General features: G+C 49.3%; 1 protein-coding gene across 3 annotated transcripts; it reads right to left on the reverse strand.

Annotated features, from left to right (window-relative positions):
• Positions 1 to 424: 424 nt before the first annotated feature.
• LOC123087372 (AP-3 complex subunit beta-2) lies at positions 425 to 5,700 on the reverse strand. 3 transcript variants are annotated; one of them, XM_044509385.1, is made up of 2 exons: positions 4,927 to 5,700; positions 425 to 749 (listed from the first exon to the last, which is right to left on the reverse strand). In XM_044509385.1, the coding sequence occupies exon 1, from the start codon at positions 5,581 to 5,583 to the stop codon at positions 4,942 to 4,944; it is 642 nt and encodes a 213-aa protein (XP_044365320.1). In that variant the 5' UTR covers positions 5,584 to 5,700; the 3' UTR covers positions 425 to 749; positions 4,927 to 4,941. The 3 variants fall into 3 exon arrangements, with proteins under 3 accessions (XP_044365320.1, XP_044365315.1, XP_044365308.1); XM_044509380.1 differs by having other exon boundaries at positions 425 to 731; positions 4,927 to 5,693; XM_044509373.1 differs by having other exon boundaries at positions 425 to 756; positions 4,927 to 5,691.
• Between the last annotated feature and the right edge of the window lie 14,712 nt (positions 5,701 to 20,412).

Genomic DNA, 20,412 nt, shown 5'->3' on the forward strand with positions numbered 1-20,412 from the left:
AATATTAATGAATACGAAACCGATTCATACATTCAAAAAACATTGTAAACAAAACTAATGTTCATGATTTTTTTGAGAAAATAAAAAATTTCAAAAACAAATCTTTGTCGATTCGGAAAACTGTTCACTGATTCAAAAGTATTTTATGTCTATGATTTGATTAGTTTTTCCAAAGTCTTTATATGTCTTGGCGTTGGGAGCAGTTCGTAGTCAATGAGATTTGTTTTTAAAGTTTTAAACGTTCCCTTGCGCAACATAATGACAAGTGCGGCATGCACTGGCAAACTCATAGCCTTGGGATTTACCACGTCGAGTGCCTTGTGATCACGTGAACATCGCGACCATCATCGGCTAGGGTGAGAAAAAAAAAATAACAACATGGTAAACCACTATGTTAAAATAGAGTACGCTCGTATATCAGGATATTGAGTCATACTTATTTGGTTAGCCATAACTTTTTGTCTCCCGTTGCAACGCACGGACATATTTGCTAGTATCATTAATACTTGAATCAATCATTCAGACATGTCCCACCCGGACCAAAATTTGATAACACTAGTAGTAACATATATATAGTATATATAAATATCGAGCAGAATAGAAACCAAAATAACCAACTAGCGAATTGTGACTTAATATAATAGGCCCCACTTCCGGTGTCTTCCTGGTGTTGCTGTCTTTTAACACCTGTAAACTGAATGCATTTCAGATTCGCTCCAGTTCTGCAACAACTGAGGAAGTGAAGAAAACTGATAACTGCATCAATAGATTGTTATCAAAAGCTTGATTGCACAAAATCTATTGCGAGTAATTAATTATGAACATGAGCGAGCCAGGATATAAGATGCATTACACGCACGCACATAGGGAAAAACAAATCTAAGACTACATCAACAAGATCATGATAGTGTATTAAAGTCGAATGGATGTTTCGACTGCTCAGTTTTTAACAAATTAATAGAATATCAAAATAAAAAGTTTCCATCATAGAATGGAAACATATACTATGATAATGAAGTCATCAGACTTGCTTAAATAATAATTCCACTTGCTAAAACAGGGGCATGTAATGGAGTTTATATAGCATGGAACATTACTTTCGCAAAAAAAATTTAGCATGGATGTTAGACTATGTATAACTTCTGTACCTATGTACGTATTGTAACACAACCATTATATATAATGAGATAAGCCACCCCTAGAGGGTTGTGCTGGTTCCCAAAACTTATTGTCTTACATGGTATCACGCTAGGTTACGATCGCTTCCGCTTCTAAACCCTAATACCCGCACCGCCGCCGCAGCCGCTGCCGCCGCGCCACCGATCGCGCCGCCGCCATGTCGAGCGCCGCCACCACCGGTTCCACTGCTGCGGGCTTCCTCCCGGCCTCTCTTGCGGCTCTGCTCAACCTCCCGCTCGATGCCGTCTCCGTTCCGGCTCCGATCGGGACAAGGAGCATCGGCTCCGTCTTCTCCACGCCGCCGGCGCCCTCACTCGGGCGTGACCTCGTGGTCCACACCGCGGCGCCGCCGTCCGCTGCGGATTCCGCAGGCGTCGTCCCGCCGCTCCTGCCGCGAGCGGATCACACCGCCCCGCTGGCGGGGTTGGCGGCGTCCGCCCCGGCCGCGGGCCTTGCGGCGTCCGCACCGGCCGCGAGCTTTGCGGCGCCCGCCCTGGCTGCGGTCCCACCTCCTCCCGCATCGGCTTCGGTGCCTCCGGCTGCCTCCATGGTGTTTGCACCCCAGGCAGCCTCCTCGATGGGATCGTCTTCGCCGCCGCCGTTTCACTTCGGTCATCTCATCACCATCAAGCTCTCCGCAGACAACTACATCTTCTGGCGTGCGCAGGTTCTCCCGCTCTTGGGGAGTCACTACCTGCTAGGCTACGTCGACGGATCGCTTCCCTGCCCACCCGCGCTGGTAGACAGCGTGCACGGTCCGGTCTACAATCCGGCCCATCGCGTCTGGACGGGGCAGGACCAGGCGAACCTCTCCTCCATCCAGGGGTCGCTCTCGCCGGCAGTTGCCGGCCTTGTTGTCTTCGCGAAGACGTCTCATGAGGCCTAGACCATCCTTGAGCGCACCTTTGCAGCGCAGTCCCAGGCTCGTGTCTCTGCACTCCGTCGTCAGCTTGGAGAGTGTCAGAAGCTTGACTCCACGGCCACTGAGTTCTACAACAAGGTCAAGGGCCTTGCCGACACATTGGCCTCCATTGGACAGCCCCTCACCGACTCCGAGTTCAACTCGTTTATTGTCAATGGTCTTGATGATGAGTATGATGCCTTAGTCGAGATCATCAACGAGCGGGGTAACTCGACACCCATGTTGGCACACGAGGTTTTCTCTCGGCTTCTTCTCACTGAGCAACGGGTCGAGACTCGCCGCACCAGGGGCACTGGCTCTCTCTCGGCCGCCACCAAGGGTGGCCGCTCTTCTTCATCACCCCGGTCTTCCTTGGGGCTGCCACCGTCGCCCGCCTCGGCCCCCCACCTACTGCGACCTTACCGGGGGCTGGCGGTCCACGTGTGTGTCAGCTTTGTGGCCGCGATGGGCACTGGGCCTCCAAGTGTCATAAGCGCTTCCAGCGAAGCTTCCTTGGTCTTGGCAATGACGGCAAAGATACACGCAACAATGCCCGTCAGGTCGCCATGGCTGATCGTCCCGCACCGCAGAAGCACCAGGGACACACTCAGTCCTACTCCATCGATCCACACTGGTACATGGACTCTGGGGCGACAGAGCATCTGACCAGCGAGATGGGGAAGCTTCACACTCGTGAACCCTATCATGGCTCCGACAAGATCCACACCGCCAATGGAGCAGGTATGCACATCTCTCATATTGGTCAAGCATCTCTTCTCACTAGACATGCCAATAGGAGTCTTCAGCTTCGCAATGTTCTTCGCGTTCCATCTGTGACCCGCAATCTTCTTTCAGTTCCTAAACTCACACGTGATAATAATGTGCTTTGTGAATTTCACCCTTTTGATCTTTTTATTAAGGATCGGGGCACGAGGGACATTCTTCTTAGTGGGCGGTTGTGCCAGGGCCTCTACCGTCTGGAGCATCCTGGCGTCGCTCGCGTTTTCAGTAGAGTTCGGGTCTCTCCGTCACAGTGGCATGCTCGTCTTGGTCACCCGGCCACACCTATTGTCCGTCATATTTTGCGTCGTCATGAGCTTCCTAGTTTGTCTAGTAATAAAGATGTAGCAGTGTGTGATGCTTGTCAGCAGGGGAAGAGTCATCAACTTCCTTTTTCGGAGTCCAGTCGTGAGGTGAAACATCCGTTAGAACTTGTGTTTTCAGATGTATGGGGTCCTGCTCAGACTTCTGTCAGTGGTCATAATTACTATATCAGTTTCGTTGATGCTTATAGTCGCTTTACCTGGCTTTACCTTATTAAACGCAAATCTGATGTGTTTGATATTTTTGTTCAGTTTCAAAAACATGTTGAACGTCTTCTCAAGCACAAAATTGTTCATGTCCAGTCGGACTGGGGGGGCGAGTATCGCAACCTCAACTCCTTCTTTCAGTCGCTTGGGATAGCTCATCGTTTAGCATGTCCACATACACATCAGCAGAATGGTTCAGTCGAACGTAAGCATCGTCATATTGTTGAAACTGGTCTTACTCTTTTGGCCCATGCAGGATCAGATATCTCTTATGCTGTTAACAGGGTTTGTCAGTATCTTCAGGCTCCCAGAGATACTCATTGGGCTGCTGTTAAACGCATTCTTCGTTATGTTCAGTTCACCCTGACTTTTGGTATGCATATTCGGCCGACTTCCTCTCGGGTCCTTTCGGCCTTCTCTGATGCAGATTGGGCTGGTAGCCCAGATGACAGGTGATCCACGGGGGGTTATGCAGTATTCTTTGGCTCTAATTTGATCGCCTGGAGTGCTCGGAAACAGGCTACTGTGTCACGTAGCAGTACTGAAGCTGAGTACAAGGTTGTGGCTAATGCTACTGCAGAGATTATTTGGGTGCAGTCTTTGCTTCAGGAGTTGGGTTTGTCTCAACCACAACCTCCTATTCTTTGGTGTGATAACATCGGTGCTACATACCTTTCCGCAAATCCAGTATTTCATGCCCGAACGAAACACATTGAAGTTGACTATCACTTTGTACGGGAACGTGTATCACAGAAGCAACTTCAGATCAAGTTTATCTCGTCTAAGGATCAACTTGCAGATATCTTCACTAAGCCTTTACCACTGCCACAGTTTGAGGCTTGTAGGCGCAATCTTACCCTTCTCAGTTCTTTAGAAAGTGGCTAAGATTGAGGGAGGGTGTTAGACTATGTATAACTTCTGTACCTATGTACGTATTGTAACACAACCATTATATATAATGAGATAAGCCACCCCTAGAGGGTTGTGCTGGTTCCCAAAACTTATTGTCTTACAATGGAACATTATAGCCTTCGACGATTGCAACAAAAAGTTGGTTACACAGTTTCAGTTGACGGGGCATTAGCTTTTTCTCCCTTTGCATGGTGCCGCTGACTGGCACCCAAAAATAGTGACCTTCACCAATTTAATATTTTATCAGCACTGGTGTATATATTATACATGCTTGCAGTATATCTCTTTTGCCACAAATGGATGCAACAATTTTTAAGCAATGTAATAAGCCATGTCAACTGGAGTTATATTTTACACAACAAGATATGAGCTCATATATCCTGAGGAAGTTCATATTTCCACTGAAATAAGTAACCAGGCAGATCTTAATTCTACATGAGCATTATGTATATATGCTAACTATATAATCAAGTTTGTTACTAGATAATTTTACCCAAGATGCATGGTCTCATTCCCGATTGCGAGCTAAAATCGAAACTAATTCCTGACAATCAACTATGAGACCGGCCATGTATAGAATATTAAGTAGATGGAGCTAGAGTAACAAAACTTTGATCAACTGACCTATATATCATGACTTCAGTCGAGACAATTGATGAGGGAGTTCGTCACCTCCTTTCTGATATCAGCCAACCACAACAAAGCCTTTAATTTTGCAATCTGTTGCTTCTGAAGTTTGGCATTGAGTGTCCTGGCCTTCTCGTCAGGAAGCTTCAGGAACGAAGACTTGAACAACCCAGGATGTTTCTCCTCTAGGGCCAACACCTCTTGCCCAAGGTGCCAATAAAAATCGATCTTGACTTGGAATAGCTTCTCCGCATCGCTCTTAGTCAGAGCATGTTCAGCGACCTCAGGTTGAATCAGAGTAACTTCAGCGGCCTCAGGTTGCATCCTAGGCTGCGGCGCCTCGGCCGACCTCATCCTCTTGTGCTCGACAGGTTCTGCATCCACGGCCTTCCTCTTGGGTTGGGACCTGGGCGGCGACTCGGAATCTGGGACCGTGTCGCCTTGCAGTGGCGGCTGGTGGATGTTATTGTCGTCCGGCACCACATTGTCCCCCGCCCCCTCCTCCTCCTCCTCCTTCTCCTCCGATTCTTCATTGCCCCCAGTCTCCTCCTCCGATTCTTCTCTTAGAGGCTGCTTCTCCACAACTTGGTGGTCAGAACCGTCGGAGGAGGCGTCTTCCTCGGATGAGCCGTAGGAGGATTGCGGGGAGGCCATGAAGCAACCAACGGTGGTTAGGGTACGTCTTTCGGAATCTATATCCGTCTTGACAGACGGCTTTGTTTTCCTTATTTTATTTAGGAAAAAGTCCAAAACGAACCTTGAATTGGTAGATGAAAGATAAATCGAACCCTGAACTTTGAATCCCGAAAATTGGCACTCCGAACTTATCAATCCCGGTCTACTTTGGACCCTAGACCTATTTGGGGCACTGGAAATATATCAATCCCGTCCGGATAAGGTACTACTCTCATTTATGACTATTTGGGCCGGCTCACAACTTGCATTTTCGAAAATGAAAAAATGTTCGTGTTTTAAAATTGTGTATTTTTTTAAATGTTCGTCCTTTCAATCATAAAAAAATCCGTGCATTTCAAAAAATGTACAGTAATTTAAAAATGTTCCTGTTTTCGTTTTTCTGCCAAAAAATATTTTTTTTTAGTGTTTTAAAAAATTGTTCAGAAGTTAAAAAATAGAGCGCAAATATTTTGCGACGTCATGAGCAAAAAAAATTAAACTATAATATTTCTCCAATCTTGAACTGTTTTTCAAATTTGAACATTTTCTGAAAGATGAAAAAAAAACTAGGAGAAACCGTAGCAAGCATTTTTTGAAAAACTAGGAGGTACTGTAGCAGAAAATATTGAAGACATGCTGGCCTGAATAATTTTTTGTACTGCGGACATTGTTTAAAAATTCTGAATAGTTTTCCAAAACATTGATTGTATTAAAACACAACCAATTTTAAAAAAAGCAAACACTATTTCGGACATAAACATTTTAAAATAAAAACAGGTGCAAATTCTGAAGCATGAACAATTTTTTCAAAATATTTATACAATGTAAAAAAAAGTTATTGTCTTCACGTAAATGTAAAACATGTAGTTTACAAAATATTGTTGTGTCACATTGTTCAAAAAATGTTTTCGGAATTTCGTATACTATTTGTTTTTAAAAAATATTCTGTATTTCAAACTGTTCAAATTTTTTCCAAGAAATGTTTCGTAATTTTTCAAAAAACAAATCATATATGAACAATACTCTCTGTTCTTATAAGGAATGTGCTATGTCAGATCAATTGCATCCTTCAGTTGCGTTGGCTAGGTGCGGCCGCTACTAGCCCGAGGTTTACTAGTTCGAATCATCCTGTCATGCACATTACGTACTACTAGTATTTTTTATCGCTTGGGTTCGTAGAAAACGAAAAAGAAAAAACACCCAATCAACTGCGTCGATGGGCTGGCCCGATTTATCCTAGTATCCAGCCAGTCAGTCAAGTATCTTTTTCTCCAAAAAAAAAAAGTCAGTCAAGTATCCTTGCCACATCAAGCAGTATAGCAGCTAAACACCCTCAAAGGTTTAAAATAGACCGGGATCAGAGAGTTCGGTGTGCTGATTTCCGGAATTACAAGTTCAGGGTTTGATTTAGCTTTTCTCAATAAGTTCAAGGTTTATTTTGGACTTTTTCCTTTTATTTATTGATAGATAGACAAGAGACCGCTACTTCCCCTCGTAGGAAGGGTGATGACCAAGCCAGAATCGTAGCCTACCTTATGCGCCGATATATATGCTACGAAGTAGTATAAGGTAACGAACCTTATTACAATCCTAAACATAATTATTCCAGAATGATAATATCCTGAACATCAGTTTTTGAGTTTCCGGTACTGGCTTATCACCGTCCATTGCAGCGTACGAATCTTAAATCCAGTTGCAGTGCCACATTAGATGTTGTCCATCGTTCACTGTAGCCATCGCCCTTCCAAAATGCGCACTCTCCATGCAGGTCCCCTTTTCTCTCTCCCTTCTCTGCTCCCACCAACCGCCCTCGGCAGTTTCCCCATTCCCCTCTCGCTTTTACTCGCTCTCGGCTGGTGTGTGGCGACTCCGCGGCTGAAGGGTCGCGATTGAGGGAATCCTGGATTAGGAGGTCCTCGGCCAGCCGGACTATATCCTTTGGCCGGACTGTTGGACTATGAAGATACGAGATTGAAGACTTCGCCCCGTGTCCGGATGGGACTCTCCTTTGCATGGAAGGCAAGCTTGGCGGTTCGGATATGTAGATCTCCTTCTCTGTAACCGACTCTGTGTAACCCTAGCCTCCTCCGGTGTCTATATAAACCGGAGGGTTTAGTCCGTAGAACAACAACAATCATAAATATAGGCTAGCTTCTAGGGTTTAGCCTCAACGATCTCGTGGTAGATCAACTCTTGTAATACTCATATCATCAAGATCAATCAAGCAGGAAGTAGGGTACTACCTCCATCGAGAGGGCTCGAACCTGTGTAAACATCGTGTCCCCAGCCTCATGTTACCATTAGCCTTAGACGCACAGTTCGGGACCCCCTACCCGAGATCCGCCGGTTTTGACACCGACATTGATGCTTTCATTGAGAGTTCCACTGTATCGCCGCGATAAGGCTTGATGGCTCCTTCAATCATCAGCAACGATGCGGTCCAGGGCGAGATTTTTCTCCCCGGACAGATCTTCGTATTCGGCGGCTTCGTACTGCGGGCTAACTCGCTTGGTCATCTAGAGCAGATCGACAGCTACGCCCCTGGCCACCAGGTCAGGTTCGGAAACTTGAACTACACAGCCGACATCCGCAGAGACTTGATCTTCGACGGGTTCGAGCCCGCGTCAGGAGCGTTGAAAATTCACGACGAGCATGACTTACATCTGCCATCAGACGGTATTCGGGATATCGCACCTACAGCTGCCCCGGACTTTAATCTGGAGCAGATCGCGCCATCCGAGGACGGGTGGATGGACCCCGCCATGGAGGCCGTGCACTCATCGGCGTTGGAGCCAAACACAGACTCCACCTCCAAAGAGATTTGTGTAACCGGACCCCCGGACTCGTCTCCGGTCTTAGGGTCCAAAACCGCGCGCGTCCGTGCCCATCGAATCTGATTCGGCACCGATCATAGAGTTTACCTCCGTGGGTATCTTTCAACACTCACCCTTGGGTGACATGCTAAATTCACTGAGGTCTCTCTCTTTATCAGGGGACTCATGGCCGAACTATGTCTAGCTCGAGTGGGATGCGGATAACGAAGAAATTCGCTACCCACCCACCACCCACTTAATAGCCACTGTCGATGACTTAACCGACGTGCTCAACTTCGACTTCGAAGACATCGACAGTATGAACGACGATGCAGGAGAAGAACAGGAACCGACACCCACAGGGCGCCGTACAACAACCTCATCATATGATATATATATATATATATGGTGGACACCCCCAAAGAAAACAATGGTGATGAGGCAACGAAGGACAATCCCCTGGGGAGGCAATCAAAACACTAGCGTCATTGACGCCGCTCTAAGCCCCGCCACGGAAGAAATAGCAGCACTGACACAGGAGATGATAGCAATCCGGATGGTGCCGAAGACGAAGACAATCCCGCCCAGCCTGACTTCAAGCAGGCCGGCCAGAAGGATGGGCAAGCTAGCCCTAAGGATCAGGCAACATATGGAGAATTAGAGGAAGATAATTATATGCCTCTCTCTGAAAACGAGGCGGGCCTCGGTGACGAAGAATTTGCCGTGCCTGAGGATCCTGTCGAGCAGGAGCACTTCAAGCGCCGGCTTATAGCCACTTCAAAAAGCCTGAAGAAAAAACAACAACAGCTTCAAACTGATCAAGATCTGCTAACAGATAGATGGACTGAGGTCCTGGCAGCCGAGGAATACGGACTCGTGCGCCCAACCAAAAGTTACCCAAAGCGCAGGTTGCTACCTCACCTCGAGGAGGAGGCACTAGAGCCCACTTTACTAGCACAGGACGAGGCTGACCGGCCACCTCGTGGCCGAGACAATGCGGCGCATCAGCCCGAACACCAACCCGCACCCCGCCGCCAATACTACGGCCAGGGGCTACACGCAAGACCTGCGAGACGTACTGGGAAACAAAGCAGGACAGTCAAGATCAATCTACGGATCACGAAGGCGCGCCACAACGCGTGAAGATAATCGTCACGCCGGATACACTAAAAACAAATCCGACCTGGCCGAATACAACAAACCAGATTCATTCGAACTGTGCCGTGATATAGACCGGCACAGAGGCACCGCACACCCCCTATGCTTCACCGATGAAGTAATGGATCATGAATTCCCAGCAAGGTTTAAACCCGTAAACATTGAATCGTATGATGGTACAACAGACCCTGCAGTATGGATCGAAGATTTCCTTCTCCACATTCACATGGCCAGCGACGACGATCTACATGCCATCAAGTATCTCCCACTTAAGCTCAGGGGACCGGCCCGGCATTGGCTGAATAGCCTGCCGGCAAACTCCATTGGTAGTTGGGAGAACCTGGAAGACACATTCCTTGACAATTTCCAGGGCACTTACGTGCGACCACCGGACGCTGATGACTTAAATCACATAACCCAACACCCCGGAGAGTCAGCCAGAAAATTCTGGACTCGGTTCCTAACTAAAAAGAACCAAATTGTCGACTGTCCGGATGCCGAAGCCCTAGCGGCTGAGGGAGTTCCGGACTAGGGGGTGTCCGGATAGCCGAACTATCATCATCGGCCGGACTCCAAGACTATGAAGATAGAAGATTGAAGACTTTGTTCCATGTCCGGATGGGACTTTTCTTGGCGTGGAAGGCAAGCTTGGCGATACGGATATGTAGATCTCCTACCATTGTAACCGACTTTGTGTAACCCTAGCCCTCTCCGATGTCTATATAAACCGGATGGCTTTAGTCCTTAGGACGAACAACAATCATACCATAGGCTAGCTTCTAGGGTTTAGCCTCATTGATCTCGTGGTAGATCCACTCTTGTAACACACATCATCAATATTAATCAAGCAGGACGTAGGGTTTTACCTCCACCAAGAGGGCCCGAACCTGGGTAAAACATCGTGTCCCTTGTCTCCTGTTACCATCCACCTAGACGCACAGTTCGGGACCCCCTACCCGAGATCCGCCGGTTTTGACACCGACATTGGTGCTTTCATTGAGAGTTCCTCTGTGCCGTCACCATCAGGAAGGATGCCCTTTCCCGTCTTTAAAGACGGCACCGTCGTCAAGGGAGCTTTGGCTGCTGGCCAAACTATCCGTCTAGGCGGTTTTCTTATGACCACCTGTTCGGCCGCCGCTCCGACAATGACCTCTCAGGTCATTAAAAGCGATCTTCACGTCAGCTCGGAATTCGCCGAGCAGCTAGATCCGATTGAGCTCTCCTCCGTAAACGAGCTCTTGGATCGCATCGCCGCCCTGGGAGTCGCTACCGACTACGATCAGATTGGGCTTAAAACCGATCTGAGAGAAATTAACTCTCCCCAGGTTACCCACCACGTTGTTGTGGTAGAGGAACAATGCGGCGACTCTTCTTCTATGTTAAAAACCAACTATGTCCGGATTCCCGATCCCTCCATGCCGGATTTCCACGAAGGGATGGACGCTAATCAAATACTGAACTTAAAGTCAGGCATCGGACCAGATTTGTTGGAAAGCGTCCAGCAAACCAAGCTTCCGAATCCGGAAGCTTCTTGGCCTTTGAGCCTCAGATCGGGCGGGGTTCTGAACTTGATTCCACCCGCCCACCCAAACATAAGCGATCTATCTCAAATACGGCAAGAGCCCGATGAAACAGTACATCATTACTGGGCCAGATTCCTCCTGGTTATGAACAGGATAAAGGACTGCCGTGAAGAAAGCGCGGTTTCAATCTTCTGCAACAATTGCACGGACAAGGGAATCATAAACGCCATCAGTCGTCGCAAAGTGACACGCTTCGTCGACCTAGCGACCATTGTACAAAAATACTGCGCGATGGAAAGTGCCTAGAAAACCGAAACTAGGTTTTGGGACAATCCGGCCCTGAATACAACCCCAGTCCAAAATAAAAGGGTGCGTCATACTCAAGCACCTGGGTTAAAAACCAAAAAGCAAAAACCCCCTAAAGGGTACGGAACCGTACTGGAGGGATGGCTCAACGGACCCTGCAAAATCCACAGTACAGAGGGCGCCACTCCAACACATAGCCTTCGAGCATGTTGGATATTACGGCAGGTGGCCAAAAGTGGTGAAGGCTTTTTAGCCCCGGGTAACCAGCCCAGCAACACCAGTACGGTATTAACAGTCTTCGAGACTTTCGCATCAAATAATATGCGGAAACAAACAATCCGCAGCCTCGCCGAAGTCTACCAAGTTGCAACAACAAATCCATGGAGTGACACGACTATCACCTTCAATGCCAGCGACGAACCTAAATTCCGAACAGCTAGAGCACCAGCCGCATTGGTCCTCAGTCTGATAGTGGACGGCTTTCGTCTTACCAAGGTACTCATGGATGGCGGCAGCGGATTAAACCTCATCTACGAAGAAACTCTTCAAAAAAATAGAAATTGACTAGAGCCGCATCGAGCGGAGCAGCACAACCTTCAGGGGAATAATCCCTAGTCGATAAGTACGCTGCACAGGAAAAATAACACTAGATGTAGTGTTCGGCTCGCCGGACAATTACAGGTCCGAAGAGGTCACGTTCCAAGTGGCCCCATTCGGCAGCGGATATCACGCTTTGTTAGGGCGAGAGGCATTCACAATCTTCCAAGCTATACCCCATTACGGGTACATGAAGCTCAAAATGCCCGGACCCAATGGAATAATCACTCTCGCCAGTGATCCAGATACAGCACTACGCGCTGAAAATAAGACAGCCGCACTGGCCTTAGAGGCATTATCCGAAGCCCTAGCGGCAGAAGAACTAACTGCGCTGCGCTCAACGGTGGATAGGGACGACGTGATACTCGACAAGAGGTCCAAGTCCATCTCTTTCAAACCAGCAGACGAAATAGTCAAATTTCAGGTCCATCCAACGGACCCCACAAAGACGGCATCCATTGGGGCACAATTAAATCCTGATGTAGAAGCCGCACTACGAGAATTCCTCCGGAAAAATTGGGACATTTTTGCCTGGCACCCTTCAGACATGCCAGGAATCCCACGCAGGCTAGCAGAGCACAGCCTAAATATCCTAAAAGGATTCAAACCAGTCAAACAAGCTCTTTGGCGATTTTCCGAACCCAAAAGACAGGCAATGGGAGAGGAGCTAGCCAAGCTCTTAGAAGCCGGATTCATCAGAGATATCAAACATCCGAACTGGCTAGCCAACCTAGTAATGGTACCAAAAAAGGACAAATCCTGGCGCCTCTGCGTCGATTTCAAAGACCTTAACAAGGCCTGTCCAAAGGACCCTTTCCCTCTCCCTCGCATCGACCAAATCATCGATGCTACTGCAGGGCATGATTCATTGTGCTTCCTCGATGCATACTCCGGATACCATCAAATAAAGATGGCGGAAAAAGACCAGGCCGCAATGGCATTCATTACTCCATATGGGTCATTCTGCTTCAACACAATGCCCTTCAGACTCAAAAACGCCGGCGCAACATATCAACGCATGATTCAGACATGTCTGGCCACCCAGATAGGCAAAACAGTAGAGGCATACGTAGACGATGTGGTCGTCAAGACCAAACACGTCGAAACCCTAGTAGACGACTTGAGGGTGACATTTGACAACCTCCGAGCATATGACATTAAGCTCAACCCGGAAAAATGTGTCTTCGGAGTACCAGCCGGAAAGCTTTGGGGCTTCATTGTATCCGGTAGAGGAATTGAAGCAAACCCAGCCAAGATCCGAGCTCTGTCACAATTGGATATCCCAAAATACCTCAAGCAAATACAAAAACTAACAGGGTGCGTAGCGGCTCTAAGCCGCTTCATCTCCCGTCTGGGAGAAAAGGCTCTGCCCCTCTATCGCCTCCTCTGGCGCACCGAACACTTCGAATGGACGGATGCCGCCATGACCGGACTCGAAGAAATCAAGGCCATACTGGCAACAAATCCGGTCCTGGTCGCGCCCAACCTGGGCGAACCTATGTTATTATATATCGCAGCAACACATCAGATTGTCAGCGCGGTACTCGTCGTCGAACGAGAAACAGAAGGGCACAGATTCCCTCTTCAAAAACCAGTGTACTACGTATCCACTGTCTTAACTCCATGCAAGTCCCGGTACCCACATTATCAAAAGATAGCGTATGCGGTGTTCATGGCATCCCGGAAGCTGCGACACTACTTTCAAGAGTGTTCCATAACGGTGGCCTCCGAAGTACCTCTCAACGATATTATAAACAACCGCGACGCAACGGGCAGGATTCCAAAATGGGCCATTGAGCTCTTACCATTTGACATAACCTACAAACCACGGCGAGCTATAAAATCACAAGTTCTGGCTGACTTCATCGTCGAATGGACCGAAGCCGAACTCCCTAAAGAGTACGGCGCGTACTCCAATTGGATCATGCATTTCGACGGATCCAAAATGTTGCCTGGCTTGGGGGCTGGCGTCGTCTTGACGTCCCCAACTGGAGACACAGTCCAATATGTACTTCAAATAATGTACATGGACTCCAACAACGCAGCCGAATACGAGGCCCTCTTGCACGGCCTCCAGATGGCAATCTCCATGGGCATTCAACGCCTAGAGGTGCGCGGAGATTCAAACCTCGCAATATCCCAAGTAAATGGAGACTTTGATGCCAAAGATCTGAAAATGGCAGCTTACCGCAACACCGTCCTAAAAATGTCAGCTCGGTTCGAAGGACTCGAATTCCACCATGTAGCCCGGGATAATAACCAGGCAGCAGACGTGTTAGCACGCATCGGCGCAAAAAGCGACACCGTCCCTCCAAACATCTTCCTCGAACGGCTCTTTAAGCCATCCGTATTATGGGAAGAGGAGTCCGGAAATAACAATCCGGAGCCAGCTGCAGCACCTAACCCAGACAATTCCGACACAATCGGCGGCTCAGCAAATGAAATAACACCTTCAACCCACGAAATAATGGCAGTAATTGCCCTGTGGACGGAACCATTCCTAGCCTACTTAATTAGGCAGGAACTTCCCGAAGACCAAAATGAGGCCCGCTGCATAGTTCAGCGATCTAAAGCCTACAAGGTCCATGAGGGAGAACTTTATAAGAAAAGCACAACCGGAGTCCTTCAAAGGTGTATCTCCGAAGAGGAAGGGCGTAATCTCCTGGCTGAAATTCACGCCGGACTCAGAGGGCACCACGCTGCAGCCCGGGCCCTTGTTGGCAAGGCCTTCTGTACAGGATTTTATTGGCCGACAGCCCGGGCAGATGCTCAGGACTTAGTCCAATGATGCGTCGGTTGCCAGCTCTTCGGTAATCAGAGCCACATGCCACCCACCGCCCTCAAAACTATACCCATCACCTGGCCGTTCGCGGTCTGGGGCTTGACATGGTTGGACCCCTTAAAGGGGGAACCCACAAGCACAAATACTTATTGGTCATGGTGGACAAATTCACCAAATGGATTGAAGCCAAGCCGGTTAAAACAGCAGAATCCGGACCTGTGATAGATTTTATATCCGGGGTAGTACACCGTTTTGGCGTCCCCCACAGCATCATCACTGATAACGGCACGAATTTCACGGCCGACGAGGTTAAACTCTGGTGCAAAAATATGGGCATCAAGCTCGGCTACGCTTCAGTTTACCATCCCCAAACAAACGGCCAAGTCGAGCGAGCAAATGGTCTAATCATGAGCGGCATCAAACCCAGACTAGTGCGGTCCCTCAAGGAATCTAACACGCACTAGGTAGAGGAGCTCGACTCCGTACTCTGGGGGCTGCGGACCACGCCAAACCGAACTACCGGATTCACACCATTTTATGGTGTACGACACAGAGGCAGTTCTGCCCTGCGATATAATTCATGACTCACCTCGCATGCGCATGTACGAAGAAAGAGAAGCCGAGCTGGATCGGCAGGATAGTTTGGACGCCTTAGAGGAGGAGCGGGACGTGGCAAAAGCTCGTTCCGCATTTTATCAACAGCAGGCTCAAAGATATCAAAGCAGAGAAGTACGGGCCAAAGCTTACAATGTTGGCGAACTTGTTCTACGTCTGCCGGACAAGAAAAAGGACAAACTTAAGCCCAAGTGGGAAGGTCCCTTCATCATCGACCAAGTCCTAACCGGCGGAGCATACCGTCTACGCAGCGCATCTGACAACCGACTCGAGTCGAACCCATGGAACGCAGCCCGTCTCCGAAGATTCTACGCCTAACGCCGGACTCAGAGTTCGTCTCACTCCTCCGTCCACCTTTTTACGTTTTCACTGTCTCTTGTCCCCCTCCTTCTTCCCACTTTTTTTTTCGAATACCTTGGATAGGCTGATTTGCGCATTGTTCGCACATAGTTGATGTGCTCCTAGCACTCATTATACCTGGGGGCTTCTTTAACAGAAGCTTAATTATACGGGCTTCATGCCCGACACATGTGTCATACTTTCGCATGTACCTTTTTTTCACCATTATATGCATCGATGTGACTTAAGTTTTGGCCAAGCTGGGTTGCCTGGCTCCTGTGCTTACCCCTACGTTCCCGATTGTTCGGCTAAGAGGTAAAGGGAGCACCTCTGTGATTGTTACTGCCGGGTCAGCCGGATGTGTACCTCAGACTGGGTGAAGCCGAAAGCTAGCGTTCTTAAGAGAATATTCGGTCGGTGACTTGAAAGATGATTTATTACTTATTTATTTGCCCCCAGATGCTTTCTCTGCTATTTTCGCAGTCCGGACATGCACTTTAGGGCATGCCTCCCAGGGAAAGGAACCCTTAACGGAACTATTCTCCCTGGAAGATGTTTCTTACTAACCATGTAATATAACATAACTAGTTGGGCACTTGTCTGATAAAGCAATTATGACCCCGACGCCTTGTCTCCATGCATGCCCCGGTTCTTCTATAACCGTAAGGGTATTCGGACACACTCCGGACTGTTGGGTCCCGAGGTTGAAGCAAAAAGGTCCACAAAGACAAACGATCTACAATCCGGCTAGAAGGCATTTTACATGTCATTTCAAATTACATCGTCAAACCGACTGATTGTACTCCTCCTCAATCCCATCTAACAGGCTGTCTAATTTACAGTCCTGTTGGGAATATTTTGCGGCCAGTTCTACTTGGCCGTACATCAAGCTCACAGGGATCTCCTTCCCATCAGGCCCCGCAGGTCCGACCTCGGCCATGTGGTTTGGGTCAGCCTTCGGGTACCGCGTCTTCACCATGGCCTAGGCCTCCCTGGCGCCCTGACGGCAGGCCGATATCTTCCACAGACGGAGGCATCGCCGTGCTCCCTGAAGCTTCTCAGCAAGCCCTCCAAGGCCCTCGGGTAGGGAGACGGATGGCCATAACGCCTGAACGACGCCACTCATCGCCTGCTGAACACGTTCGAGCAGTTGCACCAGCTCGGGAAGTTGGTCACCCGTTGAACCAGGCATTTCCTCCGCAGGGCAACCTGTGAGCACACCTAAAGACACATTTCTATCAATCGACTTCCTCGCCGAATTCTTCTTTTCAAAGGAATTTGCTCAAGCACTTACTATAAATGCCGCGACGAAGCCGCTGATTCTCCTTCACGGAGCCAGACAGCTGGGCCCGAACACCTTTCAGCTCTTCTCCTAGCTGGGTGTGGGCATCTTGGAGCTTGTTTCTCTCCTGCTGCACCTTCATAAGCACCCTCTCGCCGGCCTTTAGCTGACGCAGTAGTTGTTGCTTGTCCAGATCTAGTCCGGTGCCCTCTGCAATATTATTGTCAGATTTACGCACACGCCACACTTTGTTAACTACTTATCTTTTCGAAGTACGTATTACCAGCGGGGGTCTCTGTGGCTCCCCCTGTGGTGGCTACTGCGGCCTCAAGTTGGGCCTTGCACTCTTGGAGCTCCTTGGACAGGTGGGTATTCTTCTCCGTAAGATCCTGCATAATAAATGATCCTTAAATCAGTTATTTTAACTATTTTAAGTCTAGGGGGCTACTAGCATATATAACTATTAAAATTACTTACACGTATGTCCTTCACATAATGCTCCGTGGCTCTGGTTAAACCATCTTGAGCGGCACGGAGGTGCGCGTTTCCCGCATCAAAGGCATTCAAACGCCTCCGAGGAGAAACACGCGTCACGAAGAACTGTCCGGCGACGCCTGTGATTCATGGCGCTCTCCACCTTAGATCGGGTGGCGGATAGCCTATCGGCATCCTCCGTCGGAGGAGCATCCGGCTCTTGCCTTGTGTTTGCCTCCACTTCCGGACCACGCGATGGAGCATGGCTGGCGGAGGCTTGATTGGCAACCTCTCCGGACACCGTCCGACGAGCGCTCTTTTTCCTGGAAAAAGTTATGAGCATCAATATAGGGATCCTTCCCTTAAAAACAACGATGCGCCGTACCGTTGCGGCGACGTTTCGATTCGCGTCGCACTCCTCTTCTGCCTGCTGGGCCGAACTGACCCTTGCTGGTCAGCCGCCGCAGGTTCGGCTTCCCGCCTTAAAGGCACCTCCTGCGATGCACCATCAGTATAGGATGGTCAGAATTGAGCACGGATCAAATGATGGTGTCAAAACCTTGGTCGTAGTCACCTAGGTGGCCGAAAACAAACCGGGGTAGTCAGCTGTAATGGCGACTAGAGCATTGTCCATGCTAAGTTGGTGGAACACCCCGTCAATCAGATCCACCTTTATGTCCGGGTCCTCTTCGGGGGTCGGATCAAGGGATCGTTCCGGATCCTCGAGCTGTGGAGTTAGGCTTCGTATGCCCTCCACGTTCCGGCGCAGCTCCTGCATCGAAATCACAAAGTAAAATACTTGACTTTGGAAGTATGGATCGGGTAGATAAACGTCCGCTTACCCAGCTCCGAGGGTTATTCATGGAGAATCCGTTCAATGGATTCGTGCGGAGAAAGTCCTCCTCCTCCCCTTGTACAAGCCGGACAGGATCTTTGCCAGATTGGCTGCCGAGCTCGGCCCTTTGCGGCCATGACGGGTGGCGTCGTCTTCCCCGTTGAAATCCCACATAGGGTGGCCCCTATATTGGAGTGGCTGCACCCCTCGCATAATGCACGTGGCCATGATTCCAATCATGGTCAATCCGGAGTGGGCCAGTAACCTAATCTGGCCCATCAGATAATGGACGCTCCCATCCTCCTCCCGTTGAGGGCTCCGCGGGCGCCAACTCAGGCGTTTCTTCAAGGGAGCATTGCTGAACTCCGGGAGGCCGATCCGAACTGGATCCGACAGAGGGGCGTCCTCCATGTAGAACCATTCCGAAGGCCAGTCTTCGGACGCCTTCTTCGGGGTGCCGGATAGATATCCGGTCCCAGCGATGCGCCATATTTCGGCTCCACCCACTTGATATATCGACCCCTCATAGGAACAGGGTACGAGGCAAAACAATCTCTTCCACAACGCAAAATGGGGCTCGATGCCCAGGAACAACTCGCAAAGAGCTACAAAGCCCGCGATGTGCAAAATGGAGGCAGGTGTGAGGTGGTGAAGCTGGAGTACGTAGAACTCCAGGAGCCCCCGGAGAAACGGGTGTATGGGAAATCCGAGTCCCCTTATTAGATAAGGGACGAAGCATACCCGCTCTCCTTTGGAAGGGCTGGGGACGCTCTCCGCCTGCTTTCCACCCTCGAAGGTGGCCAGTTCGGCTCGAACCGGAACCATGAAAGCTGGGGGAAGATATCCCTCGGTTTGGAGCGCCACTAGCTCGCCGTGTGGAACGGAGCATCTCCCCCAATCTCCTGGCTTAGGGCTGGGAGCGCGAGAGGAGGAGCCGCGTTGACTATCCATGATGGAATGGGTTTTTGTCAGAGGCGCTTCGATGAGGACTTGCGGATGGAGGATGGTGTGAGCTGGATCTAGATCCTCGCCTCTCTTATAGGCGGCTCATTCGCACGGCTAAGGGGTAAAATGTAAAAATACCCTAGCTTTTCGCATTCATATGACACATGGAAGAAGGCCATTATTTGGCGTAGAAGCCAAGGAGCGCAACATTTATAAGGAAGCCGGACACTATTCGACAGGAACATGAAGTTTGAAGGAGAACCCGCCTTGCAACGCCGAAGACAATATACGCGCCGGACTCGTCATCGCTGAAGCCCGGTTCGGGGGCTACTGAGGGAGTTCCGGACTAGGGGGTGTCCGGATAGCCGAACTATCATCATCGGCCGGACTCCAAGACTATGAAGATAGAAGATTGAAGACTTTGTCCCGTGTCCGGATGGGACTTTCCTTGGCGTGGAAGGCAAGCTTGGCGATACGGATATGTAGATCTCCTACCATTGTAACCGACTTTGTGTAACCCTAGCCCTCTCCGGTGTCTATATAAACCGGATGGCTTTAGTCCTTAGGACGAACAACAATCATACCATAGGCTAGCTTCTAGGGTTTAGCCTCATTGATCTCGTGGTAGATCCACTCTTGTAACACACATCATCAATATTAATCAAGCAGGACGTAGGGTTTTACCTCCATCAAGAGGGCCCGAACCTGGGTAAAACATCGTGTCCCTTGTCTCTTGTTACCATCCGCCTAGACGCACAGTTCGGGACCCCCTACCCGAGATCCGCCGGTTTTGACACCGACAACGACCTTTAAGCATAACATCCGCGACGAGTGGCTCGCCCGACACCTCGGCCAAGAGAAGCCGAAATCCATGGCAGCCCCCACGATACTCATGACCCTCTTTTGCACGGGCAAAGATAACTGGTTGGCTCGTAGCAACAACACAGCAAGCAATCCTGGCACATCAGAGGCCAGAGACAGCAGCGGCAAGCCTCGACACAACAAACACAAGCGTCACAAAAATAGTGATGACGCCAAAGATACGGCATTCAACGCCGGATTCCGTGGCTCCAAGTCCGTCAGCGGAAAAAGCCATTTCGAAAGAACAATTTGGGCCCGCCCGATCTGGACCGCATACT

Source organism: Triticum aestivum, chromosome 1B (genome assembly GCF_018294505.1).
Source record: "Triticum aestivum cultivar Chinese Spring chromosome 1B, IWGSC CS RefSeq v2.1, whole genome shotgun sequence".
Taxonomy (NCBI): Eukaryota; Viridiplantae; Streptophyta; class Magnoliopsida; order Poales; family Poaceae; genus Triticum; species Triticum aestivum.